This window comes from Vombatus ursinus, unplaced genomic scaffold, assembly GCF_900497805.2.
Source record: "Vombatus ursinus unplaced genomic scaffold, bare-nosed wombat genome assembly UNPS02014798.1, whole genome shotgun sequence".
Taxonomy (NCBI): Eukaryota; Metazoa; Chordata; class Mammalia; order Diprotodontia; family Vombatidae; genus Vombatus; species Vombatus ursinus.
The window spans coordinates 86,173,303-86,199,632 of NW_020954576.1; the positions used below are offsets into that span (position 1 = coordinate 86,173,303).

A 26,330-nucleotide genomic window follows, 5' to 3' on the forward strand; every position below is an offset into this window, starting at 1 on the left:
TCTGTTTGTGGTTCTAAAAGAAAGAGGAAGGCTAGGTATTTTGCATTATCTCCACTTTTTTCTTTATTCTAATACTTATGAAACCTTTTTTTTAAATGGTAATGACATTTTTATTTCTATAATTAGACATTAAGCCACTTAGGTTATAGTGGATATTCTGACAAGTACTTTATTATATTGGAATTTTTTGGCTCTACTGTATTACAGAAATAAGGGTGATGGGATCTACAGTGTAAATTGTGATTGGCAAGTGCTACCATATTAAAATGATAATTGCTCAAAGCTTTCAAAAATAGACTTTATATTATTGGCTACCTAATATTAAAATTTTTTTTTCATTTTAAAGTTTTTAAAATTTTAATTGATTTAATTTTAAAAAACCTCAATTGTCCTTAAAGTGATATTTTACCATCCTATATACAGTAATTAACATTTCACTTTAAATTATTGCAGACTGCATTCTGCTGAACTGTCATACAATAGAAGTAAGTACATGACAAACTGGACTTAAAATCCAAAGAAATAGTAAAATATTCATGTGGTAGATTTAGTGAATTTGAGATTATTTCATTTATTTGAACTATAGCAATACCTTGATGTTTGCTTAGAATGAGAAGCCCTAGTTTTTTAAAAAAGAGAAATTCTAGAATCTTGAATCACATAGATTTGTATTTAGACTTTTGTCTATTTGTATTTAATTTGTATTTAAACTGTTATCATAGGAATTAAATTTATATGAAGTTAATTTTGTTTCATTAGTAACTAATGAGGAATACCAGGGCTTGCATTTGTGAATCTCCTGTGCAGCATGTTAAGATTTTTTTTTTTTGTTAGTTATCTTAGGCACCACTAGGAAATGTACTGTCCTAAATTTTATGTGACTTTTCTTCATTAATGGTATATAATTTCAGAATCTGCTCCAGGGAGTAGTATCTGGGAGTACTAATATGTGTTTCACTCATTATGAGCATTATTTTTGACCAGCTTATGTTCTCATGGTACCAAATGAAATGACTAGATGGTTGTGTAGTTTATAAGCAAAATAGCATGGATCAAAACTGTAAGGATTTATTGCACCATTAAGCTTAATTATAAGAATAGTTCACAGTATTGCCTTCTATGGAAATATTTATAGGTAATCTAAAATAAAGCATTTCTATAAAACCTAGTGTACTGAGTGATGAGTATTTTACCCACACCGGTGCCCTTTGTACATCTTAGTTGTTGTTGTGGTGGTTGTGTGTGTGTGTGTGTTTGTGTTTGATGTTTCCTTAGGTCTCTGATCTCTTTAGAATGGAAACTACCTCCCCTGGTGGAGATTGTGGCCCTTCTATGCTTTTTTATCATGTACAGTTTCTGTTTTCCTAAAAATCATTTACCCAGTAATCCTGTTGGACACCTTTATTTAACTCTTTAAGAAAAACCAAAAACATATGAAGTCATGCAAAACATTTCCACATTAGCCTTGCAAAAGAAAAAAAAGCAAGAAAAAAAGAAAGTGAAAGAAAACATGCTTTGATCTGCACTCAGAGTTCATCAGTTCTCTCTCTGGAGGTGGACAGCATTTTTTATCATGGGTCCTTTGGAATTGTCTTGATCACAGTAGCTAAGCCTTTCATAGTTGATCATCCTTACAATATTGCTGTTACTGTGTACAGTATTCACATAGTTCTGTTCACTTCATTTTGCATCGGTTTATATATGTCTTCCCAGCTTTTTCTGTAGTCATCTACTTCGTCATTTCTTATAGTCCAGTAGTATTCCATATGCCAAATCATATGCCAGAACTTGTTCAGCCATTCCCCAGTTGATGGGTATCTCCTCAGTTTCCAATTCTTTGCCACCACAAAGAGAATTGTTATAAATATTTTTGTATCTATGGTCCTTTTCCTCCTTAGCTCTTTCCGTATTTTGTTTGATAGCACTTCATATATTTTGGTTAGATTAGGCCTCTTCATCCAAGTGGCAAAATGAAGGACATGTAGATTTGAGATGGAGTGGATAATGAGTATCCTTGAGTTCAAGCTTTAACTCCAAAGGAATTCTGTGCACTCCTGCGTTTAGCCTTATTTAATCTTCTTTTCATATTTGGTGTCTTCAGAGGTGAGCAGGTTCAGAATCCTATTAGTTTAGGTTTGATGTTGGTATAAAGTGAGACATTCATTGGTCATTGAACAGATAATAAAATGAAGTTTACTTAATCCTAACATAAAAAAGATATGTAACAAATATATTGAAGCATTTAGTTTTCATGGACATAGCCTCACTTGTCTTCCTATGGAAATGTTCATCTGTTCATCTGGATAACATATAGTGACTTGTGTAGTCTTCTGGTATCTGGCATCCAACAATTCTGAAAAGCTCACTGACTAACTAATTAACTAATACAAAAAATTGAATTTTATATGAGGTCAATGAGAAAAAGGTAATTAACAAAGGAAGGTTTCACAAAGGAACTAAGTTGGGCTTTAACTCTATTCTCTTGATATCTCATTATGGTATAGTAGTGCCTCACTACTGACCTCCCATAAGTGGTGTCTTACTTGGCATTAAGTGACCAGGAGGCCACATCAACACAGCCAGAGGCTACCAAGAAGCTGAATTAAGGGAGACACAGCTTGAGCCCTGGCTTTGTCCCCTTTTAGGACTTGACCCATGTTGTAGGAGATGTCTAGGCAAAAACTTCGTAGCTTATATGTAATATGTTATTTGTTACTTATTTTCTTAATACTTCACCTGGCATAATGTATTCAGGGACCTGAGTTCAAATCCTGCCCCAGATACTAGTTGTGTGACCTTGCTCAAGTCACTTACCCTCTTTCTCTGCCACAGTTTCCTTCTCTCTGAAGTAAGGCTAGTAATAGTATTTATCTCAGGATTGTTGTGAGGATCAAATGAGATAGCAGATATCAAACCATTATGTAAATGTTAACTGCTGCGGCCGCTGCTATTATTATTATTCTTCAAAAAGGTGTGAGTACTCCTACCCATTCAGATCAGATCCATCTATGAGTTAAAGAGTTCCTTAAACTGAAAAATCCATCATCTTATGTCCAATTGTGTGATGAAAATCTTTGAATTTATTTATGCTGGCCCTCTGATGATGGACATAGAGTTCATTGCAGGGCTGTACTTGAATTGAAGCCTTATAATTTGGTAATTTATCTTCTTTTGGCATAGCCTTTGTGAACTCAGGGTCAGCTTTATGCCCCCATAAACAGATAAAAGATTTTAGCAGATGATTTGTTACCTGTTAAATATAGATTTTTATAGCTTTTAGAGAACCAACAAAATATTAACCTATTTGTACTACTGCCAAGCTAAATTTCCTTATGCATAGATCAGGTCCTATCATTTCTCTAAAATCTTCAGTGGTTCTGAATCCAAAGGGAATTTCAGAATCTGAGATTCATTATAGAGATTGATTTATAGGGGAGATATTTCCTGTAGGCTGCTGAGTCTGATTAAAACTCCCTTGTCTGGCATTCAAGGCCTTGTAGAATCTGGCACTACTCTGTCTTACAAACATCTCATGCTGTTTCTTGCCACATACACTCCAGGGTACAGTCTCACTGAACTGCTTTGCCCCAACACACTTTGTACTTTTTTGGCCATATTTTCTGTTCATGGCTTGTCCACTCTTGCCTTCTTTGCGTGTGTGTGTGTGTTTGTGTCTATACATACCTTTGTTGATGTAAATTCTTTCTCCACTGAGATAGCAATCCCTCTATAACTTGACTAAAAATATTAATCACCTTGTGACCAGCCTGGTGATAAACCTCTTTAGACTTTGGCTTGGTCGAGACATGTAGTACATAACTTAATGACATAAGGTCCGTACTTGTAAGCTTTCCAGGGTTTTAAAACCTAGTAGATTTTATGCTCTTCTGGCTCACCTAATCTTGTAGAACCCAAGGCACTACTATACCATAATGAGGTATCAAGGGAATAGAGTTAAAGCCCAACTTAGTTCCTTTGTGAAGCCTTCCTTTGTTAATTACCTTTTTCTTATTGACCTCATATAGAACTTAATTTTTTGTATTAGTTAATTTTTATATGAGTTATAGCTCCTCATTAGAGTCTAAGTTCCGTAAGTCCAGGGACTAAACTCTCCTAAGAAGTTCTACACACAGCTACTTTAAAGAATTTTTAAATCAAATTAAAATTTGGGCCTAAATTTGCTTTTTTAATATTGTCTCTACATTTTTTTTTATCTTACCACCAACAGGACACGCACAGAAGTATTGTCTTTCTAATAGGATTTTTCTTGCTTAGAATCATCAGCGAATCTTTTGTCTGGTCAGCTGGTCATCTACTGTGTGCCAAGTACCATTCCCCCGTTTTTGTGAAATAGGGATGTAGTCTATGATTTCTGAATTTGTTTCTTTGTACATCCTTCTTAGCAACAGGCATCAAAGATGTCTTTAACTATTTTGGATGCTGTTGAGGTAGTGAAACATTCATTTGCTTTACTAATTTGTGGGATTTTTGCTCCCAATATGTTAATTGTATTTTGAGATTGTGGCAGAGCTTGGTGCCAGCTTGACTTAAAGTTCTAGACCAAGCAGATTTTCAGGTAAAGTTGTGGTAGTCTGTTATCATTTAAAAGATAATATGTCCCTGATCTGGACCTACCTCAGATTCAGTAATCTAACTTCTTGTCTTGCCTTTCTGTTTGTATCCCCAGTGCTTAGCCAAGTGTTTTGCACATAGTAAGCTCTTAATAAATGCTGTTTCATTTAAGGGTTCACTCATACTTGAATTAATAAATATTTACCACATAAATCATTGTACTGAATATTAAGTAACAGAACAAGATCATTAACAACAAATTTTATTTGTTTTAAACTTAGCTTACTGTACTATAGCTGTTTTTGAACCTATGAGAAAAACGAATGTTATCCAGATAATCAAATGTGTTAAGTTTAAGTACAAACATTGAAGAATTCAACTAGTAATTAATAAATATTGTATATTTAGTTTTTACTTTATAATATGTCATATATTGTTGATATAAGAAACACTAAGCTTGAAGTCAGAAAACTTGGTTTCAAGTCTTGTCACTGATATTTCCTAATATCTTTGTGACCTTGGGCAAGTGACTTAATTTCACAGTAAATCAATTGCTCACAGAAGACACTTAATAAAAGTTTCTTGATTGGTTGAATCAATAAACATTTATTAAGCACCTACTATGTGTCAGGCACTGGAGATACAAATACAAAGAATGGAGCAGTCTTCTCAAGGAATTTATGTTCTTATTGGGGAGATCACAAATAGATAAGTAATGGAGCAGTCTTCTCAAGGAATTTACATTCTTATTGGGGAGATCACAAATAGATAAATAAATACAGAAAAATATGAAGATAATCAATATAAGGTGAGGAAGAAGGGCATTAGTAGTTGAGATTAAGAAAGGCTTCATGTAGAAAAGTTGTGCTTGAGTTATGTCTTAAAGAAAGAGAACGTTCTCTGAAAGGGAGATGAGGAGTGAGAGGACATTTCAGCAGTCAAAGATGGTTACTGCTGAATGCACAGAGAAATGAGAGGGAGTGCTGTGTGTGAGGAGCAGAGAGGTCAGTTTGGTCGTATTCCAGAGTATAGAAGGGAGAGTGATGTTCAGTGATGCTAGGAAGATATACCTGGGCCAGATTTGAAGGGCTTTAAAAGCTAAACAGAGGAATTTATATTGTATCTTAGAGATATACACTAGACTTTTTTAAAGTAGGAAAATGACATGATCAGAGATGCAAATTAGAAAAATCATTTTGGCAGCTGTGTGGAGGATAGACTGGAGTAGAAAGGAACTTGAGGCACGGAAGCCAGTTAGGAGACTGTTGTTATAATCTAGGAAAGATAATGAGAGCCTGAACTAAAGTGGTGGCTGTATGAGTACAGTACAATGCAAGGGTCAGATGCAAGAGATCATATTGATTTAGAAATGCCAGCTAATTTAATTTGTGAGATGAAGGATAGTGAGGGGTCCAGGATGATGCAGAGCTTATGAACCTGAGGGACTTTCTCCTAACTTCAGTTTCCATTTCTGTAAGACGAAGATAGTAATACTTGAACTGCCTACTTCAAAGGCGTGTTTTGAAGGTCAGATGCCTAATGTATGTGAAATAGTTGTGCAGTATTATACAAATGTTAACTTCTAGTAGGAAGATTTACCATCCCTGGTTCCTTTGTCTCTGCTTTCCACCGTCTGCTTGAGTCTGTTCGTCTTGAATGAGATCAGAACCAAGAACTCTATTTCTTCCAGTGAGTTACAGGACCATCAGGCCTTACCATCTGGCCTGCCTCTATATTCTGCAATCTTCTAGCTCTTTCACCTGACCTACAGTATTATTTTACATTACTTTTTGGAAGTTGTCTACTATTTCAAATGCGTTATCCTTTATTATGGGTTAAATAGGCTATGTGGGCTAGACTGCAAACTTAAATGCTGTTATTCTTAGCAATGGAGGTGGCATTGTGGTATAGTGGGGAAAATACTGTGCTTGGAGTCAAGAGGACCTGGGTTCAAATTCTACCTTTGATACTTACTGTGTGATTCTGGGCAAGTCAGCCTCCCAAAGCCTCTGTTTCCTGCTGTAAAATGAGGATATTGGATTCGCTGGTTTCAAAGTCCCTTCCAGCTTTAAATCTCTAATCCTATAAACTCTACTTGAGGGTCTAGGAGCAAAATTTGCCTTACGTACAGCTGAAGGGACTGTATCTTTAGAATATTTCCCCAACCAACTAGCCTTATGGTCTGAAATGCCCTTTGGATTAAGGCACTTTACTATTAAAATACAAATGTGGTAAGGTTAAGGTAACATGGTAATAGTTAACAGACAATTCTCACTCCACATATAGAATCTATCTCTAGAGTGTGTTGTAGAAAGAAAACTTTTACAATACCTCTTATGTATGTATATATAAATAAGTATGCTAGATATTATATGTACAGACATATACATATATATTGTGTGTATGTTTATATCTACTCACATATATACATCTATATATGTATGTATGTCTATATACACATATACATCCCCTTCTCTCTCTTCACGTGACCACCATCCTTGTATTGGTCCTTAACCTTCTTGCCTGAACTATTGCAGTAGCCCTCTAATTGGTTTTCCTCCTCCTCTCTCCTTCCTCCAGTCTTTTCCATTGAGTTGCTAAAGTTTTTCCTAAAGTTTAGACCTTATAAAAGTGAGTGTTGAAAAATAAAAAAATTTAAAAAATTTAAAAAAAAGAGTTTTATACTCTATTGGCTCCCTGTTACCTCCAGAATAAGATCTTTTGTTTGTTATTCAGCTTATCCCCGTCTTACCTTTCTAGTCTTCTTACATTTTACTCTCCTCCACCCATTCTATATTCTAGCAACACTGGCCTATTTATTGTTCCTTGTAAAAGTCACTGTCTATCTCCAAACCTTTGCACTGCCTGTCCCCTATGCCTGGAATGCTGTCTCTTCTCACCTTTGCCTCTGAGTTCCCACCTTGTGCTCTCCAGATCTGCCTTCACTGCAGAATGTCTCTAGTTCGAGGCCATTTCCCACCAGTACACATCCAATACCCCTCCCCCACTTCTTTTGCACCCTTTAGTTCCAACTCCTGCCTCCTGACTGGACTCTTTTAAAGTCAACCTTCCACTTATTCCTGCTTGCTGAAAGGTGGGCCTGCCTCAAAGGTCATAGTAACACCTGCCATGAGTTTGGACCTTGAAACAGGACCTTGGACAATCTACCTGTCCTTCCTCAGTAGACCTTTTCTCAATCACTGGAAACCTGCCTGGACTCTTTCCTCAGTGATTAGTAAACAACACCTTCCCAGTGATTCTGAACCCCTGGCTGCTAATGTACAAACCCCATTCTCCGTTTCTCCAGTTGCCTGGTCCCTTAATCCCATCCTTCTAAACCCTGTCCCTTTAGCATCACACTTCAGATCTGCCCACCCCTCCTGCTATGCTCTATGGAATGTCTACCCTATAATTAAGAAACTTTCTTTCATCTTAAATCTTTTCCTTTTTCACTCCTTTCCATCTTCTGACACTATCACATGACTAACTTATATTGACACTGCATCCCTACCACCCTTTTAGTACAGCTTGCCCTTTAACTCGTATATTCTCCTTCCTTCCTCACTGAATTTAATAGCTATCTTTTTTTTTATTTTTATTTTTCAACATTCACTTTTATAAGATTTTGAATTTTAAATTTTCTCCCCCTCCTTCCTCTCCATTCCCCCTAAGATGGTGTGTAGTCTGATATAGGCCATACATACCATCATATTAAACGTCATTTCCACATTAGTCATGTTGTAAAGAATTAAAACCAAAGGGAAAAACCACAAGAAAGAAAGAGGGGAAAAAAAGGAAAAATAGTATGTTTTGCTCTGCATTCAGACTCCATAGTTCTTTATCTGGATGTGGATAGCATTTTCCATCATGAATCTTTAGGAATTGTCTTAAATCATTGCATTGTTGAGAAGAGCTAAATCTATCAAAGTTGGTCATTGCATGATGTTGCTATTACTATGTACAATGTTTTCCTGGTTCTAGTGGTTATCTTAAGAGTCTTTATTTACACCCCAACTCCTGCCCTCATATTAAGAGATCTCAGTATGCATATTAATACTCCCTTAAATACCCTACCTTTCCAGTTGCTCAGTCTACTCCATTACCATGACTTACTCTTCCATTCTACTTAAACTATACATAGAGATGGTCATGCTCTTGATATTTCGATTACCTATATGTCTTCCCCTAACCCAGTCCTTTCTGATACCTCCCCTCTGACTTTACTTTCCATTTATATTGCCATAACTTATATGAACATTAGAATGTGAACTCCTTGAGAGCAGGAACGTTCTTTGTTCTTTGTATACCTAGAATTAGGACAGTAGCTGGCAAATAATTAGCACTTAAGAAATATTTGTGGTCTTATTGACTGACTAATTGACTTATTTACATGTTGTTTCCTGGCATGGGAGGTCCCTGAAGACAGAGACTATCTTTACCTTTCTTTTTTTCCTTTTTGCTTAACACAGTGTTGCCACATAGTAAGTGTTTAATAAATATACAGTTGACTGATTATTTCAGTAGATTTGCTGTTTGTCACCTTGGAAAATCAAGAACATAGCCTAGAGAGAATGGGATATAGGTAGGTGAGTGGAGAGATAATGAAGCTTGGAACATGGGACTCAAAGAGAAGAGGCCTATTCAGTGTATCACTGTTGAGGATGCATGCAAATAACAACTAATTTTTCCCTCAACAGGAAGAAGAAGAGACTGTTTGCAAAACTCAAAAATCGTATTGGCTTCAAGATTGTGTTTTATCCTTATCTCCAACTAATGATCTCATGGTGATAGCTCGGGAACAAAAAGCTGTGTTTCTAGTGCGTAAGTATACTCTTTAGTTCATTGAAATCTCTTAACTTTACACATTAAGTTTTCATCCATGCTGTTTTCTTGAGTTTTGGATTGTGGTTTGAATGCTGTGATTCTAGTGCAGTTTATTTCAGTTGAGGTATTTGTTAATGTTCCTTTCTCAGTTCTCTTTTTCCATCTTTGTTTTTCCTCTTTTCCTTTTACTCTCTTTTCCTATTCCCTTTTTTTGCTTTATCTCTTTCTCTTTTATACGACTGCGTGTACCTTAGGCATGTCAGTGGCATCTGTGGTAGTTATGGGTATTGCTTAGCTCTGTATCATTCAAGATCTAGAGGTTCATGATACTTATACTGTTGTAATGTAGCCTTAATTTAAAGCATAGTATGTTGAATTAATTATTTTTTTTAGCCAAATATTTTCAATTTATGATTAAGTATTGAAATTCTAACATGTGAATTTGGGAGATATACATTAAATTTAATAAACATTAAGGGCCCATCATGTGCAAAGCTCTGTTCTAGGCTCTGAGGATACAGAGTCAAAAATGAAACAATCCTTGCCCTCAAGAATGTTCTGTTGGAGAAATGACAAGTTTTAGTCAAAATAGGATCAAATATAAAATACTTATAATCAAGTTTAACTTTGGTAGCATAAACTTTATAGAAAAATTTTCTCTATTATTCCAGGATGAAAATAGGTCTACAAATAGTTGGGATCGGTGGTGGAATATATCAATCATTCAGCAAGCATTTATTTAGTAATTACAGTGTGCCAGATACTGTGCTAAGCACTCAGAATAAGAAGACAAGCAAAAAGAAAGTCTCTGATTTTAGGAGCTTACATTCTGATGGGGGATGACAAGTTGTAAAAGAGTGCTGAAAAGAGGTGATGGGATGAAAGTACTTGGTATAGGGGCATAATGGAGAAAGTCCAATTGAGATGAGCCAAGAGGGTAGTTTGGAGAGGAAGACATGATTTCCCTGGGCCACCTTCTTAAAATGGAGGTTCTAGGAGCAACTAGCCAATCAGAGGGAGATGCCTCAGGAGGTACTTCCATTGTAAATAAGTAGTCCAGGGTTAAATGCACTTGCAGAGTGAAGAGGTTTCTATGACATGGTAATAGAGAAAGTCCTTTGGATATGAGTCAGGAGTGCATCCTACAGAGGAATGTGATTTTCATATTTTTACTTCCATGGAAAACTTTATGGACCATTTTTTGGCTTGTTAAAGATACTGAGCCTTTTTAAAACTAATGGTCCAAGAGAATTCGGGTGTGAGTGAAGTGAAACATGGTAAACTACACCATTAACAGACTCTCTGAACACTAGAATAAACCAAACAGAAATCAGTGACTCCATGAGACAGCAAAAAATATTAGAACACAATCAAAAGATTGAAAAGATAGAAGAAAATGTACGATGATTGATATCATAAGCAATCGACATGGAAAACAGATCAAAAAGATAATTTAAAAATCAGTGAACTCTCTGAAAACCATGATTAAAAAAAAATTGGATGCTATTTTTCAAGAAATCATGAACGAAAACTGCCTAATTCTGTTAGAATCAGGGGGCAAGAGAAGATGGAATCTATCAATTACCTCAGAAAAGAAACTCCAAAAGGAAGAGTCCCAGGAATGTCATAGCCAAAATTCAGATCTCCATTGTCAAATAAAAGTACAGCAAGCATCCAGAATGAAGCAGTTCAAGTACCAAAGAATCCCAATCGGGATCTTCACACAAAAGCCAGCAGCTTCTATATAAAGAGAGGAGATCTTAGAATATGGTATTCCAAAAGGAAAAAGACATAGGCTTGCAAACAAGAATAACTTAACTTCAAAAACTGAACAAAGTCCTTCAGGGAGAAGAAATGGACCTCAATAGGATTAGAGGATTTTCAAGCATTTCTGATGAAAAGACCAGAGCTAAGTAGAAACTTTGAAATAAAAATAGAAGAGTCAAAAGAAACCTAGAAAGGTAGATTTATTTGAGCTTGGAAGGAGCTGTATCATGTTGTAGTGCTACCATATAATAGTGAGAGAGAGAGAGAGTAATAATAGAGTTCCCTTTAGGAACTTATGTCGTCAGAGAATATAGAGGGAATTAAATTAAAAACAAGAAGGAAAAGAAACAGAGGTCCTTGATGGAGTGAATTGATTTTGTTCTGAGGGTTTTATGAGGAGAAAGAGAAGAGAGAACAAAAAGAATACACTAGTATGGAAGTGGGGGGGGTGGGACACACTTAATGTTTTCTCAAAAGAATATACAAACATAGGGGAAGGCATGGAGGGAGTTAGCATCAGATGAATCTCACTCTTATCTGAAATAGGGTTGCACACACACACACACACACACACACACACACACACACAATGTTAACCAAAAGCCATGATTCCACAACACATGGATAGTAACTTGATTGAGTTTGATTACAAGAGAAAGGCATATGTGTGTGGGAACTCCTTATACCAAGAAGCCCACAATACAAATAGAGCCTTGGATATTAATACCACAGGTTTCAAGGGAGGAGTGGAAGGTAATCCCCTCCCAAACAGGAGTGGCATGGGAGAAAGAAGGGGGTGAGAGGTAGGAGGAGGGTTTGGGAACATCAGACCATGGAGGTAGGATAGAATGTTCTGCTAATCTGAAAAGGTCCCAGCTGCACAGTTTATCAGTCTGGTTGGAGCCAGGCTTATAGTTGACTGAACCTCCAAGGGCACTGAAAATTTAGTAGAGTTGTCACAAAAGATCACTGTTATGTTAGTTTGGAGGGGTATGGGAGACAGATTTCATCTCTGGAAAACAGGGCAACTCAAGAAAACAAGTCCAGGGTGCCCTTCCACATACATAAGTGATGGATTGTGTGGTGAGTAAGTTTTGTGGCTGTAATCACTGCAGAGACATATTTTGGTAATGTGGAAAGAGTATTGGATTTGGAATCAGGAGACCTGAAATTCAAATCCAACTCTCTGACACTTATTAGCTTTGTGACCTTGGGCAAGTCACTTAAATTCTCTTTCCTTATCTGTAATATGGCGATAATAATTCTTGTACTACCTGTCTCACAAAGTTGTTACAAAGAAAACTATGTGTAAACCTTATTGTGTGGTGTATTCTATCATCATCATCATCATCATCATCAATATCATCATTATTAAAAGTTAACAACAGTATGTACTCTTGGACTCCTAACCCAACTCCCATTCATACTGGCAAGTTGGGTCCTCAGAAGGCTGCAACATCTTCCCTCATGTTTCTAGAGGACCCTTAGGGGCTGATTTTTGTAATTCTGTATCTCAGAAGCCCCTAACAGTATGCTTTCCTCTACTGTTATATTTTGGGTCAGTTTCCCAATCAGAATTAATTAGCATTCAGGAAAGGGGTATTTACTAACATAGAAAATAACCTCTTTCCCCTCCTTCCACCCACATACACATACTTTCCCACTACTAGGAGTTGAGAGAAAAGGGGGTTCTTAGCTAAAATGTGGCAAAGGAGTAACTCACATTTCTTGGTGCTGGAACTCCTCTCCACTTCATTGAGCACTCATAAAATTTTTCTTAGGAGCAGAAAAGGAGACAGATGCTCTCTGTCCTCTCTTTGTTCCAAATGATTCCCTCTCAGGGACTTAGCTAACTGCTCTCTCTTTGAGCCAAATGTTTTAACTCTCCAATTTCCAACATTGCTTGCTATTCATTCATTTATTTATTTATTTATTATTAATTTATTTTGAGTTATCAACAATCAGTTCCATAAGCTTTTGAGTTTTAAATTCCCCCCCCCCCCCCCACTTCCCTCACAAGATGGCACACAATCTGATATAGGCTCTATATATACATTCCTATTAAACATTTTCACATTAGTCATGTTGTAAGGAAGAATCAGAACCAATAGGAGGAACCACAAGAAAGAGGGAACAAAACAGAAGGAAAAAAATAGCAAATAGTATGCTTCGATCTGCATTCAAACTCTATAGTTCTTTCTTTGAATGTGGATAGTATTTTCCATCATGAGACTTTTGGAGATGTCTTAGATCTTTACATTTCTGAGAAGGGCTAAGTCTATCAATGTTAGTCATCAAACAACACAACAGTTACTGTGTACAATGTTCTCCTGGTTCTGCTCACTTCACTGAGCATCAGTCCATACAAGTCTTTCTGGGTTTTTCTGAAGTCTGCCTGCCCATCATTTCTTATAGCACAATAGTATTCCATTACATTCATATACCACAACTTCTTCAGCCATTCCCCAGTTGATGGACATTCCCTCAATTTCCAATTCTTTGCCACCACAAAAAGAGCTGCTGTAAATATTTTTGTACATGTGGGTCCTTTTCCCATTTTTATGATCTCTTTGGGATACAGTCCTAGAAGTGCTATTGCTGGGTCAAAGGTTATGCATATTTTTATAGCCCTTTGGGCATAGTTCCAAATTGCTTTCCAAAATGGTTGGATCATTTCACAACTCCACCAACAATGCATTAGTGTTCAATTTTCCCACATCTTCTTCAACATTTTTCATTTTCCTGTTTTGTCATGTTGGCCAATCTGATAGGTGTGATGTGGTATCTCAGAGTTGTTTTGATTTGCATTTCTCTAATCAATAGTGATTTAGAACATTTTTTCATTTGACTATAGATGGCTTTAATTTCTTCATCTGAAAACTGCCTATTAATATCCTTTGACCATTTACCAATTGGAGAATGACTTGTATTCTTATAAATTTGACTTAGTTCTCTATATATTTTAGAAATGAAGCCCTTATCAGAGACATTGGTTGTAAAAATTCTTTACTAGTTTTCTGCTTCCCTCCTAACCTTCATTGCATTGGCTTTGTTTGTGCAAAAACTTTTCAATTTAATGTAATCAAAATTATCCATTTTGCATTTCATAATGTTCTCTATCTTTTATTTGGTCATAAATTCTTCTTTTCTCCATAAATCTGACAGGTAAACTATTCCTTGCTCTCCCAGTTTGCTTATGGTATCAGCCTTTATATCTAAATCATGAACCCATTTTGACTTTATTTTGATATATGGTGTAATATTTTGGTCTATGTCTAGTTTCTGCCATACTCTTTTCCAGTTTTCCCAGCAGTTTTTGTCAAATAGTGAGTTCTTATCCCAGAAGCTGGGATCTTTGGGCTTGTCAAATAGTAGATTACTATAGTCATTGACTACTATGTCTTGCATACGTAACCTATTCCACTGATTCACCACTCTATTTCTTAGCCAGCACCAAGTAGTTTTGATGATTGCTGCTTTATAATACAATTTAAGATCTGGAATGGCTAGGCCACCTTCCCCTGCATTTCTTTTCATTCGTTCCCTTGTTATTCTGGACCTTTTGTTCTTCCAAATGAATCTTGTTATTATTTTTACTAGCTCTATAAAATAATTTTTTGGTAGTTTGATTGGTATGGCATTGAATAAGTAAATTAGCTGAGGTAGAATTGTCATTTTTATTATATTAGCTCAGTCTACCCATGAGCAACTGATGTTTTTCCAGTTATTTAGATCTTACTTTATTTGTGTGAAAAGTGTTTTGTAATGGGTTTGTTTCGGCAAGTAGACTCCTAAATATTTTATAATATCTACAGTAATTTTAAATGGAATTTCTCTTTCTATCTCTTGCTATTAAGCTTTGTTGGTAATATGTAGAAATGCCAATGATTTATGTGGGTTTATTTTATATCCTACAACTTTGCTAAAGTTGTTTATAATTTCAAGTAGTCTTTTACTTGATTCTCTAGGATTCTCTAAGTATATCATCATATTATCTGCAAAGAGTGATAGCTTTGTTTCTTCTTTGCCTATTCTAATACCTTCAATTTCTGTTTCTTCTCTTATTGCTAAAGCTAACGTTTCCAGTACCATATTGAACAACAGTGATAATAATGAATATCCTTATTTCACCCCTGATCTTACTGGAAATGCTTCTAGCTTATCCCCATTAAATATGATGCTTGCTGAAGGTTTTAGGTAGATGCCACTTACCATTTTAAGGAAGACTCCATTTATTCCTATGTTCTCTAGTGTTCCTTTTTTTTTGTTTGTTTTTTGTTTTTAGGCAATTGGGGTTAAGTGACTTGCCCAGGGTCACAAAGCTAGTAAGTGTCAAGTGTTTGGTCTGAGGCTGGATTTGAACTCAGGTCCTCCTGACTTCAGGGCCAGTGCTTCATCCACTGCGCCACCTAGCTGCCCCTCTTTAGTATTTCTAATAGGAATGGGTGTTGTATTTTGTCGAAAGCTTTTTCTGCATCTATTGAGATGATCATGTGGTTTCTGTTAGTTTTGTTGTCGATGTGATAAATTATGCTGATAGTTTTCCTAATATTGAGCCAGCCCTTATTCCTAAATCTTACTTGGTCATAGTTTATTATTCTTGTAATAAGTTGTTGTAATCTTATTTTCTAATATTTTATTTAAAATTTTTGCATCTATATTCGTTAGGAAAATTGGTCTATGATTTTCTTTCTCTGTTTTGACTCTTCCCAGTTTAGGTATCAGCACTATATTTGTATCATAAAAAGAATTTGGTAAGACTCCTTCACATGACTTGCATTTTTAAAAGACCAGCAGAACATGATTTAATATCCTCAGCAAATACCAACACACTCCCTGTGAAGCATCTTTCCATTTTATTCAGTTGCTTTCAAGGATTTTTCAGCTTAATCAAATTTTGTTGATTGGTTAATTGATTAAAATGATATCTAGGTCTTGTTCACATCTAGTTCATACCTCTGATTGATTGACTGAATCAATAGAGGCATTCTCACCTGATCAGCATTGTTATTAGTTACTCTGAATGTGGTAGGGTGATTGATTGACTTTGTTTTCTTTTTTTGTTTTGTTTTTATTGTTTTGGGTTTGCCAAAGTTTTTTTTGTAAGCACTAAGAACCATTAATAATGCTTTAGAACTTTGTAAAATAACATTGGTTTGTTAAATTGTATCACCATGCACTTAGAAATAAAGAAGAAGAATAACTATTTGATTTAATTACAAACTGTGCCACATAGAGTCAGCAATACAAGGCACTGGGGAAGGCCTTCAAAAAAGGACAAAAGTTCCACAATTCACTATTAAGCTATCCAGGATTTGGGACTATGAACTTTGCTAAACGTACTCCAAAAGATTTGCTGAGGATAGCAATTATTATACTGGGGATAGAATATGAGTAATGTCCTAGTATCAGGGCTTCTTAAACCTTTTCCCCTGGCGACACCTTCAGCACTTCTTAAACTGAGGGTCACACCCTGTAGGGGATCATGCCCCACAGTTTAAGAAGCATTGTACTTAGATTACTGTCTCAATAATTACAGAGAGCCTTGACTTCTTGATTGAATCAGTCAATCAGAGGAATGGACTAAGTGTGGATGATGGCCTAGAAATATTTATTGAACAGGCTAATCAAAGGCTTTTAAGTAGGTGTAGAAAAAGTCCTTAATAAATTTGGAAGACGTGAAGGCCATTGAATGAAATAAAATGGTGCCACATAGGAATTGTGTTGGTATTGTCTCAAGAAACTCAGTTATGCCTTGTGGGTTTTGTATAGAATAGCAAACAGTTCAGAATTCAGGAGTTTTAATTGGCAAGCTTGGAGACTTTTTCAGCTAGGCCCTAGAGAGAGTATTGTTGCGGAAGCCAGAGGAGAATGTAAAAAGAGAAAACCTTTGTCCTTTGACTGGAAGACAAGAAGCACAAAACAGCAAAATCCTTTGGATCCTATATGTACTTAGGGGAAAGTGTGTTAAACTTTTCCAGGGAATGTTTTGTACCCAACTACTCTTTCTACACAACCTTAGTAAATGTCCCTAACTAAAAGCTAATTAAATTGGATTGAATAATTGATATCAAGTGAAAATCAATGGAGGAGGGCAAACTGGTAGGGGCTCATGAGCTATAGCATTAGAAAGAAATTTCCAACTCTTTGATGGTTCCCTAGAGCCCTGAAATGAGAAGTAACTACTGCCCTCTGGGGGCCCAGCCTGCTAGTAGACATTGGAGTTGGGAGAGTATATTCAAAGCATACATTAACATAACTATAAATATGAATTATTATTAATCACTTCATCTTGAGGAAAGCATTGTGGAAAAGAATGAATTTGCATTAGTTCTTTGATATATAGTTACTTTAGATGTCATGATTATTTTAATTCATTAAAAATTACATGGCACCAATTATAAAAATATTAGCTAATCAGAAATTTCCACACTTAGAAATTGCTCTGTATATTGAAATGTTACATAAATATGTTATTAGTAAAATGCTTCTGTTTACGGATGACATCATACCGATTACAAAACATTATAAAACTCCTTGGAGGAGATCTGTATCCCCTCAAGAGTTTGACTTGGCAAGCAACATAGGAAATACCAAAAAGATGAAGAATATCTGTTACTCACATTGGGACATGCAGTTGGATAGACAACCTATACAATATATTTATCCTTGGTAAGGACCAGAGCACAGGCCCGGAGGGCAGTGACCATTCTTCTCCACAGATCACACCACATTGGAAACACTGAAAACTTACAGGCACCTAGAACAACAGCAGCAGGAGATTCCTGAAGCTTGGGACAATGCCCCCTTGATCCTGGGAGCAGAAAGCAACTTTAATGTAAAGTTAAAAGTCAAGAAATAAACTGGAAAAAAGAGCAAACAACAACAAAAAAGAACCTGACGATAAAAAGCTACATTGTGGTGACAGGGAAGATCAGTACAGAAACTCAGAAGAAGACATTGATTTCAAAATAGCTATAAGCAAAAAGAAAAATGCTAATGCCAACCCCAAAAAGAATTCCTGGGAGAGTTAGCAAGATAACAGTGCTAGTGGGAAACAAACAAACAAAAAATCAAAAACAGAATTGGCCACATGGCAAAAGACGGACAAAATTTCACTGAAAAAAAATTCCTTTTTAAAAAATATTTATTTCTAGTTTTCAACATTCACTTTTATAAGATTTTGAGTTCCAGATTTTCTCCCCATCTCTCCCCTCCTACTACCCCAAGACAGTGTGCAATTTGAATGTATAGGCTCTATGTATACATTCATATTGAACCTAAAGAAAATAATTCCTTAAAAATTAAAATTGGGCAATGCAAGCTAATGACTCTGTGAGACATCAGTAGATAATAAAAACAATCAAAAGAATGAGAAAAATAAAAGTGAGTGTGAAATATCTTATTGGACAAACAACTAACCTGGAAAGTCTATTGAAGAGAGACAATTTAAGAATTGTTGGACTACCCGAAAGCCATGATAAAAAAAAAAAAAAGAAGACCCTAGACATACTATTTCAAGAAATTGTCAAAGAAAACTGCTCTGATAGCTTAGATCCAGAAGGTAAAATAGAAATGGAAAGAATACACTAATTACCTCCTGAAAGATATCCCAAAATGAGAACTCCCAGGAGTATTACAATCAAATTCCAAAGTTCCCAGGTCAAGGAGAAAATATTGCAAGCAACCAGAAAGAAATAATTCAAATATTGTAGAACCACAATTAGGATCACATAAGATTTCACAGCTTCCATATTAAAAGGAGCAAAGAATTTGTAATATGATATATTCTGGAAGGCAAAGGATCCAGAATTACAAGAAAGAATCAGCTATCCAGCAAAACTGAGTGTAATCCTTCACAGGAAAAAATGGGTATTTAATAAAATAGGGGAATTTCGAGCATTCTTGACGGAAAGACCAAAGCTGAATAGAAAACTTGACATTCAAATATAAGACTCGAGAGAAGCATAAAAAAGGTAAACAGGAAAGAGAAAGCCTAAGGTTAAACTATTCATTTTCCTACGTGGAAAGATCATATTTGTAACTCCTAAGAACTTTCTCATTATTAGGGCAATTAGGAGTATACATAGACAAAGGCTATGTATGGGTGTTAGTTGACTATGATGGGATGATGTAAAAAAAAAAAAATGAATGGGTGAGAAAATGGCATGCATTGGGAGAAAGGGAAAGGCAGAGGAAAACTAGGGAAAATTATTTCACATAAAAGAGGCTCACAAGGAGGGACTTTCATAGGAAAGGGGAAAATTGTAGGGGTGGGGGATGGTAGGCAGTACTTGAAACTTACTCTCATTGGAATTGTTTCCAAGAGAGTATAACATACGCACTCAGTTATAGAAATGTAACTTATTCAATAGGGGAAAAGGAGAGGAGGGAGTTAAGAGAAGGGTGGTAGTGCTGGTAAAAGGGAGAGCAAATAAAAGAAGACAGTGGTCACAAGCAAAACAGACTTTTGAGGAGGGACAGGATAAAAAGGGAATGAGAGAATGATGAATGGGAAAAATAGGATGGAGGGAAATATAAAGTTGGTAATCAGAACTATGAATATGATTGAGATGAACTTGCCCATAAAACTGAAGTGGATAGAAGAGTGGATTAGAAACCAGAATCCAGCAGTATGTTGTTTACAAGAAACACACTTGAAACAAAGAGACACAGAGTAAAAATAAGGGTCTGGAGCAGCATCTATTATGCTTCAGCTGAGGTGAAATAAAAAAAAATTCCAGGAAAGCCGTCACAAAAAAAAAAAATACCTCTAATTAAAAGAGATAAGCAGGGAAATGACATTTTGCTAAAAGGTAAAAACATTGAAGCAATATCAATACTACACACACACACACACACACACACACACACACACACACACACACACACGTACCCCAAATAGCATAGTATCCAAATTTTTAAAGGAAAAGTTAAATGAATTACAGGAGGAACTAAACAGTGAAACAATACAAGTGGGGACCTCAACTTTCCTGTCTTAGAGCTAGATAAATCTAACCGTAAAATAAATAAGAAATTAAAGAGATGAACAAAATTTTAGAAAAATTAGATATGGTATAGCTCTGGAGAAAACTGAATGGAAATAGAAAGGAGTATACCTTTTTCTCAGCAGTACGTGGCACCTTCACAAAAATTAACGCAGAGGTTCCCAAAATAGGCAGTATTGCCCCCGGGCACACTGGAACGATTTAGGGGGTCAGTAGTAGCCTCAAGTTCAACTGGGGATGTTGAATAAAAGTAAAGGGTCAGTGGAAACATAAAGAAAGAAAAGAAGATAAGAAAATTCTGAAAAATGTTAGTGCTTGTTTCATCTGTTGCATAACAGAGTTAAAGTCATAGTGATTACATTATTTTCCAAATAAACATACAAAATGCAAGTTATAACAGATCAGTAGTCAAGTCTCTCAACAGATCTTGACAAGCAAGTGTTGGCCGGTGAGCCTATCGTGCATTGTTGGGAAGTCTAGCATGTATCAGCAGGGATATGTGCATGTAATGACTTGTTTACAATCCAATACTATATTGTTACAATCAAAATTTCAATGCAGAAACAAAACCACAAGTTTACAATAATTTATTAAATTTAAGAGAAGGTGGTTTTTGTTTTTTGGGGTTTGTTTTTTTTGCTTGGTGAGGCAGATGGGGTTGTGACTTGCCCAGGGTCACACAGCTAGTAAGTGTCAAGTGTCTGAGGTCTGATTTGAACTCAGGTCCACCTGACTCCAAGGCCAGAGCTCTATCCACTGCACCACCTAGGTGCCTGTAAGATGTCTTTTTAAAAAAATATTTCATATTTTTTAGAAATGATGCAAATTTTAAAAAACGTTAAAGGGTTAAAGAAAGTAGATTTCTAGGGGGAGCGCTGAGTAATTTTTTTTTTTTTTGGAAAGGGGGCAGTAGGCCAAATAAGTTTGGGAACCTCTTTATTAAGTAATAACCTCACAAAAAATACAGGAAAGTAGAAATATTAAATGCATTCTTTTCAGACCATAATACAATAAAAATAACATTCTGTAAAAGACAATAAAGAAACATAGAATAAAAATTAATCAGAAACCAAATAATCCTAAAAAGTGAGTGGGTCAAAGAATAGCTCATAGTAACAAAATTATTTCATTAAAGAGAATGACAGTATTCCAAAATTTGTGAGGTGTAGCCAAAGCAGTATTTAAGGGAGAGTTTATATCTCTAAATGCTTTTATCAATAAACTAGAGAATTGGGCATACAATTTTAAAAATTAGAAAAAATAAACCAAATTAAAAATCCTAAATTAAATACCAAATTGGAAATCCTTAAAACCAAAGGATAACCCCAGTTGTAAGTAATTACTTTATATTTACTTTGGATATATTTTGTATTTCGTTAAGTTTATGTATGTTTTTACTACACATGTATAAACTATATTGAATTGCTTGCCTTCTCGATGAGGAAGATTGGGAAAGAAGGAAGGGAGAGAGTTTGGAACCCAAACGAATGTTAAAAATTGTTTTTACATGTAACTGGAGAAAATTAAAAAAAAAATAAACCACTAAATAAAAAAAAGTTTGTATGTTTTATCTTTCTAGTAGAATATAAGCCCTTTGAGGGCAGAAACTTTCATTTGTATCTTAGTTAACCTAGGATCTACCCAATGCCCAGCACATAGTAGGTGCTTAATGAATTCTTGTTGAATTGAATTGAATTATTAGGAAAGAGGAGCTAATTAGGTGTATCTTAATAATAGAGCGTAATTTACATTTAGGGTAAAGATTGGAATTGACTTTTTATAGAGCAGTGTCTGTCTTATACCATTGCTAAATTGAGAATTCAACTGAGTTTATTTTTATTTTTTAAAAATATTACAAGTGCTACTGAATATGTTACATACATTCCTTCTGGTACAAGTATGGACTGTGTAGCTTCTGACACATGTGGTTTCCATACCTGTCTTTCTATGAAGGTCATTGTGTCCAAGGTCCTTTTCACTAAATCCAGTGGATTTTTCTGTCCTCATTCTTTATGACATATCTGGCATTTGACCCTTTTTCCTTTGGCTTTCATTATTCTGTCTATGTATTGTGAGTCTCTTATTCTCTGACTGATATTTTTTTCTGGATTGATATTTTAATGGCTTTTCTTCATCCTTCAATCTTCCAGATAAGGGTGTTTCACAGGGGTCTGTTTTCAGCGTTCTCTTGGTGATCTTATTTTATTCCCATGACTGCAATTATCACTTGAAGTAAAGTTTCTAGCTTCCATATTGTCTTCAGCTTCAGTCTTTCCTTGACCTCCAGTCCCAGATTTTTAACTGCTACCTAGATATATGTATTTACATGTACTGCTGAGATATCAAATTTACCATGTCCAAAACAGTGCATCTTCACTTCCAGAATAGTTCCCTTTTTCTAAATTACAAAGTTTCATCTCTGATACCATTTTCCCATTTAGGGAAAACTCAGGGCCAAAACTTACAGTCATTTTCAATTCCTCACTCTTCAACATTCAATAAGTAACTTCTGGAAAATCTTTTACATTTCTCCCCTGCTTCCTACTCATAAGTCTAGTTCAGGCCTTTCTTATTTCTTTTTTTTATTTCGTGTTTATTTTTTCCTAGTTACATGTAAAAACAATTTTAAACATTTGTTTTTAAAACTTTGAGTTCCAAATTTCTTCCTTTTTTCCTCACCACTTCCCCTCATTGAGAGGGCAAGCAATCCAGTATAGGTTATACATTTGTAACCATGCAAAACATTCATAATAGTCATGTGGTGAAAGAAAACATAGACTAAAAAAATAAAAACCAACCAACTCAAGCCTTCGTTACTTCTTTACTTCATTACTTCTCCTAGTTTGTCTCCCTGTCTCTAGTTTTTCCCATGCCATCAATCTGCACATCATTGAATAATCTTGTGAATAGCTCCAAGCACTTCCTTAGATTCTCTTTCTTATTTCTAAGCCTTTGGTTATGTATTTCTTCATTCTGCAATACAATTCCATTTTTCATCTGCTGAAATGTTTCCCATCCTTAAAAACCGATGTTAGATGTCATTTCCTTCGTGAAGCTTTCTTGGATTTTTCTTCTTTCCCTAGTTAGCAAACTGGTAGCAATCTTTCCCTCATTGGATCTTTAGTAGGTAGCACTTTGTAATCCATACTTGACACTTTCTGATTTTTGTTATAATTATTTTTTTTGTCTTCTCTACCCTACCATAAATCAATCAATAAATAAATATTTATTATGCATTGTGCTAGGCACTGAAGATACCAAGACAAAAATAAAATATTTCCTGCCTTCAAGGAACTTACATTCTATTATGAGAGGCAACATGTACATATAGAAGAGGTGATGGTAAGAAGTGAATAGGTGGCACAGTAGATAGGATGCTTGACTTGGAGTCTGAAAGACCTGAGTTTAAATTTGGCTTCCAGCACTAACTTTGTGACTCTGGTCTTTGTCACCCTCAGTTTCCTCAATTGTGAAGTGAGAATAATTATAGCACCTACCTTAAAGGGTGTGTGTGAGAATCAAATAAGATAATATTTATAAAGAGTATTTGCAAACTTCAGCTCTATGGGGGGTGGAGCCAAGATGATAGAGTAAAAGCTGTGACTTCCTTGAGCTCTCCCCCAAACCCCTCCAAATACCTATGAAAAATGGCTCTAAACAAATTCTAAAGCAGCAGAACCCACAAAAAGACAGAGTAAAACAAATTTCCAGCCCAAGACAGCCTGGATGGTTGGTCAGAGGTCTATATCGCACTGGTCAGGGAGAGGAGCTCAGATTGGCATGGGTACTCAGGCAAGGCAGGCCTCAGTGAACCTGGAGCAGGCCTCAGAGGACTAAATCGTGGGCAACTGTGGCGGTTTCCAGACTTCTCAACCCACAAATGTCAAATACGACTTAGACAGTCAGTGGGAAAAGTCTGTGTCCGAGGTGAGAGAGAGAAGCGTGATTGCAGCTCCAGTCCTCAAGCTCAGCCCCAGGGTGGTGGCTGTCTCTGGAACTTCTGGTCCCTAGACTGAGGGAGAATCGAGTGACTGATCAGAGCAGGATTGCAGGGATCTTTCTGCTGATGCAGGATTCTCTTGCTTTGCCTGTGCTTGGATCTGGGTCACAGTTCTGGTTGTGGTCCTGGGGTGAGGATTCAGGAATGTTGGCGTGGTGGAGCTTGTAGTGGTGGTGGAGAGGAAATCCTCCTCAAAATTCCAAGACAGAAAAGAGTGTTTGTGGTCACTCATAGACTAGAGCACAGGCCAGAAAAGGAGTAAACACCTCACCCTTGATCATAGCACCTTGGAAGAACTGAAAATTTACAGGTCCCTAGCAGTATCTCTGAAAACAGCTGCACAAAACCTCTGAGGCTTGGGACAGTACATTCTCCACACTGGAAGCAGACTCCTACCTTAACAAAGAGTTTATAACTCAAGTAATTGGCTGAGATCATAAGCACGCAGCACAAAACGAGTCAGACCATAGAATCTTTTTTTGGTAACAAAGGAGATCAAAACATACAACCAGAAGAAGACAACAAAGTCAAAGCTGTTACATCCAAAGTCTCCAAGAAAAATCTGAATCAGTCCCAGGTCAAAAAGGATTTTGAGAAGCAAGTAAGAGAAGTAGAGGAAAAACTGGGAAGAGAAATGAGAGTGATGCAAGAAAATCATGAAAAACAAGTCAACAGCTTGTTAAAGGAGACCCAAAAAAATACTGAAGAAAATAACACCTTAAAAAATAGCCTAACCCAAATGGCTAAAGAGGTCCAAAAAGTCAATGAGGAGAAGAATGCTCTAAAAAGCAAAATTGGCCAAATGGAAAAGGAAGTCCAAAAGCTTACTGAAGAAAATACTTCCTTAAAAATTAGAATAGAGCATTTGGAAGCTAGGGACTTTATGAGAAATCAAGACACTGTAAAACAAATCCAAAAGAATGAAAAATTAGAAAACAATGTGAAATATCTCATTGGAAAAACAACTGACCTGGAAGATAGGTCTAGGAGAGATAATTTAAAAATTATTGCACTATCTGAAAGCCATGATCAAAAAAAGAGCCTAGACATCATCTTTCAAGAAATTATCAAGGAAAACTGGCCTGATATTTTAGAACCAGAGGGCAAAATAGAAATGGAAAAAATCTACCAATCTTCTCCTAAAAGAGATCCCCAAAGGAAAACTCCTAGGAATATTGTAGCCTAATTCCAGAGTTCCCAGATCAAGGAGAAAATATTATAAGCAGTCAGAAAGAAACAATTCAAGTATTGTGGAAACACAATCAGGATAACACAAGATTTAGCTGCTTCTACATTCAGGGACCGCAGGGCATGGAATATAATATTCTGGAGGGCAAAGGAGATAGGATTACAACCAAGAATCACCTACCCAGCAAAACTGAGTATAATCCTTCGGGGGAAAAAATGGTCATTCAGTGAAATAGAGGACTTTCAAGCATTCTTGATGAAAAGACCAGAGCAAAATAGAAAATTTGACTTTCCAATACAAGACTCAAGTGGAACATGAAGAGGTAAACAGGAAAAAGAAATCATCAGAGACTTATTAAGGTTGAAGTGTTTACATTCCTGCATGGAAAGATGCTATTTGTAATTCCTGAGACCTTTGTCAATATTAGGGTAGTTGGAGGGAAAAAAGTATATGTATGTATATGGATAGATAGATAGATAGGTGGCACAGGGTAAGTTGAAGATGAAGGAGTGATATATGGAGAATATAATTAAGGGGTGAGAGAGGATTATACTGGGAGAAGGAGAAGGGGAGAGGTAGACTGGGGTAAATTATCTCACATAAAACAGACAAGAAAAGGCTTTTACAGTGGAGGGGAAATGGAAGAAGGTGAGAGGGAATGAGGGAATCTTAGTCTCATTGGATTTGGCTTAAGGAGGGAATAACATACACACTCAGTTGGGTATGGAAATCTATCTTACCCTACAGGAAAATATGGGGGGAAGGGGCCAAGAGAGCAGGGGGATGATAGATAGGAGGGCAGATTGGGGGAGGTGGTAATCAGAAGTAAACACTGCTGAGGAGGGACAAGGTCAAAAAAGAGAATAGAATAAAGGGGGGCAGGATAGGATAAAGGGTAATAGACTTAGTTTTTCTACAACATGACTACTGTGGGAGTATTTTATATGACTATGCCTGTATAACCTGTATA

At 36.1% G+C, this 26,330-nt stretch overlaps 1 protein-coding gene across 1 annotated transcript in view; it reads left to right on the plus strand.

Annotated features, from left to right (window-relative positions):
• LOC114049726 (rab3 GTPase-activating protein non-catalytic subunit) overlaps positions 1 to 26,330 on the plus strand; it is a 127,945-nt gene that overhangs the window by 28,125 nt on the left and 73,490 nt on the right. Inside the window, exon 3 of the mRNA XM_027871106.1 lies at positions 9,270 to 9,393. Coding sequence (XP_027726907.1) covers positions 9,270 to 9,393 — 124 coding nt within the window. The remainder of the gene's footprint in view (positions 1 to 9,269; positions 9,394 to 26,330) is intronic.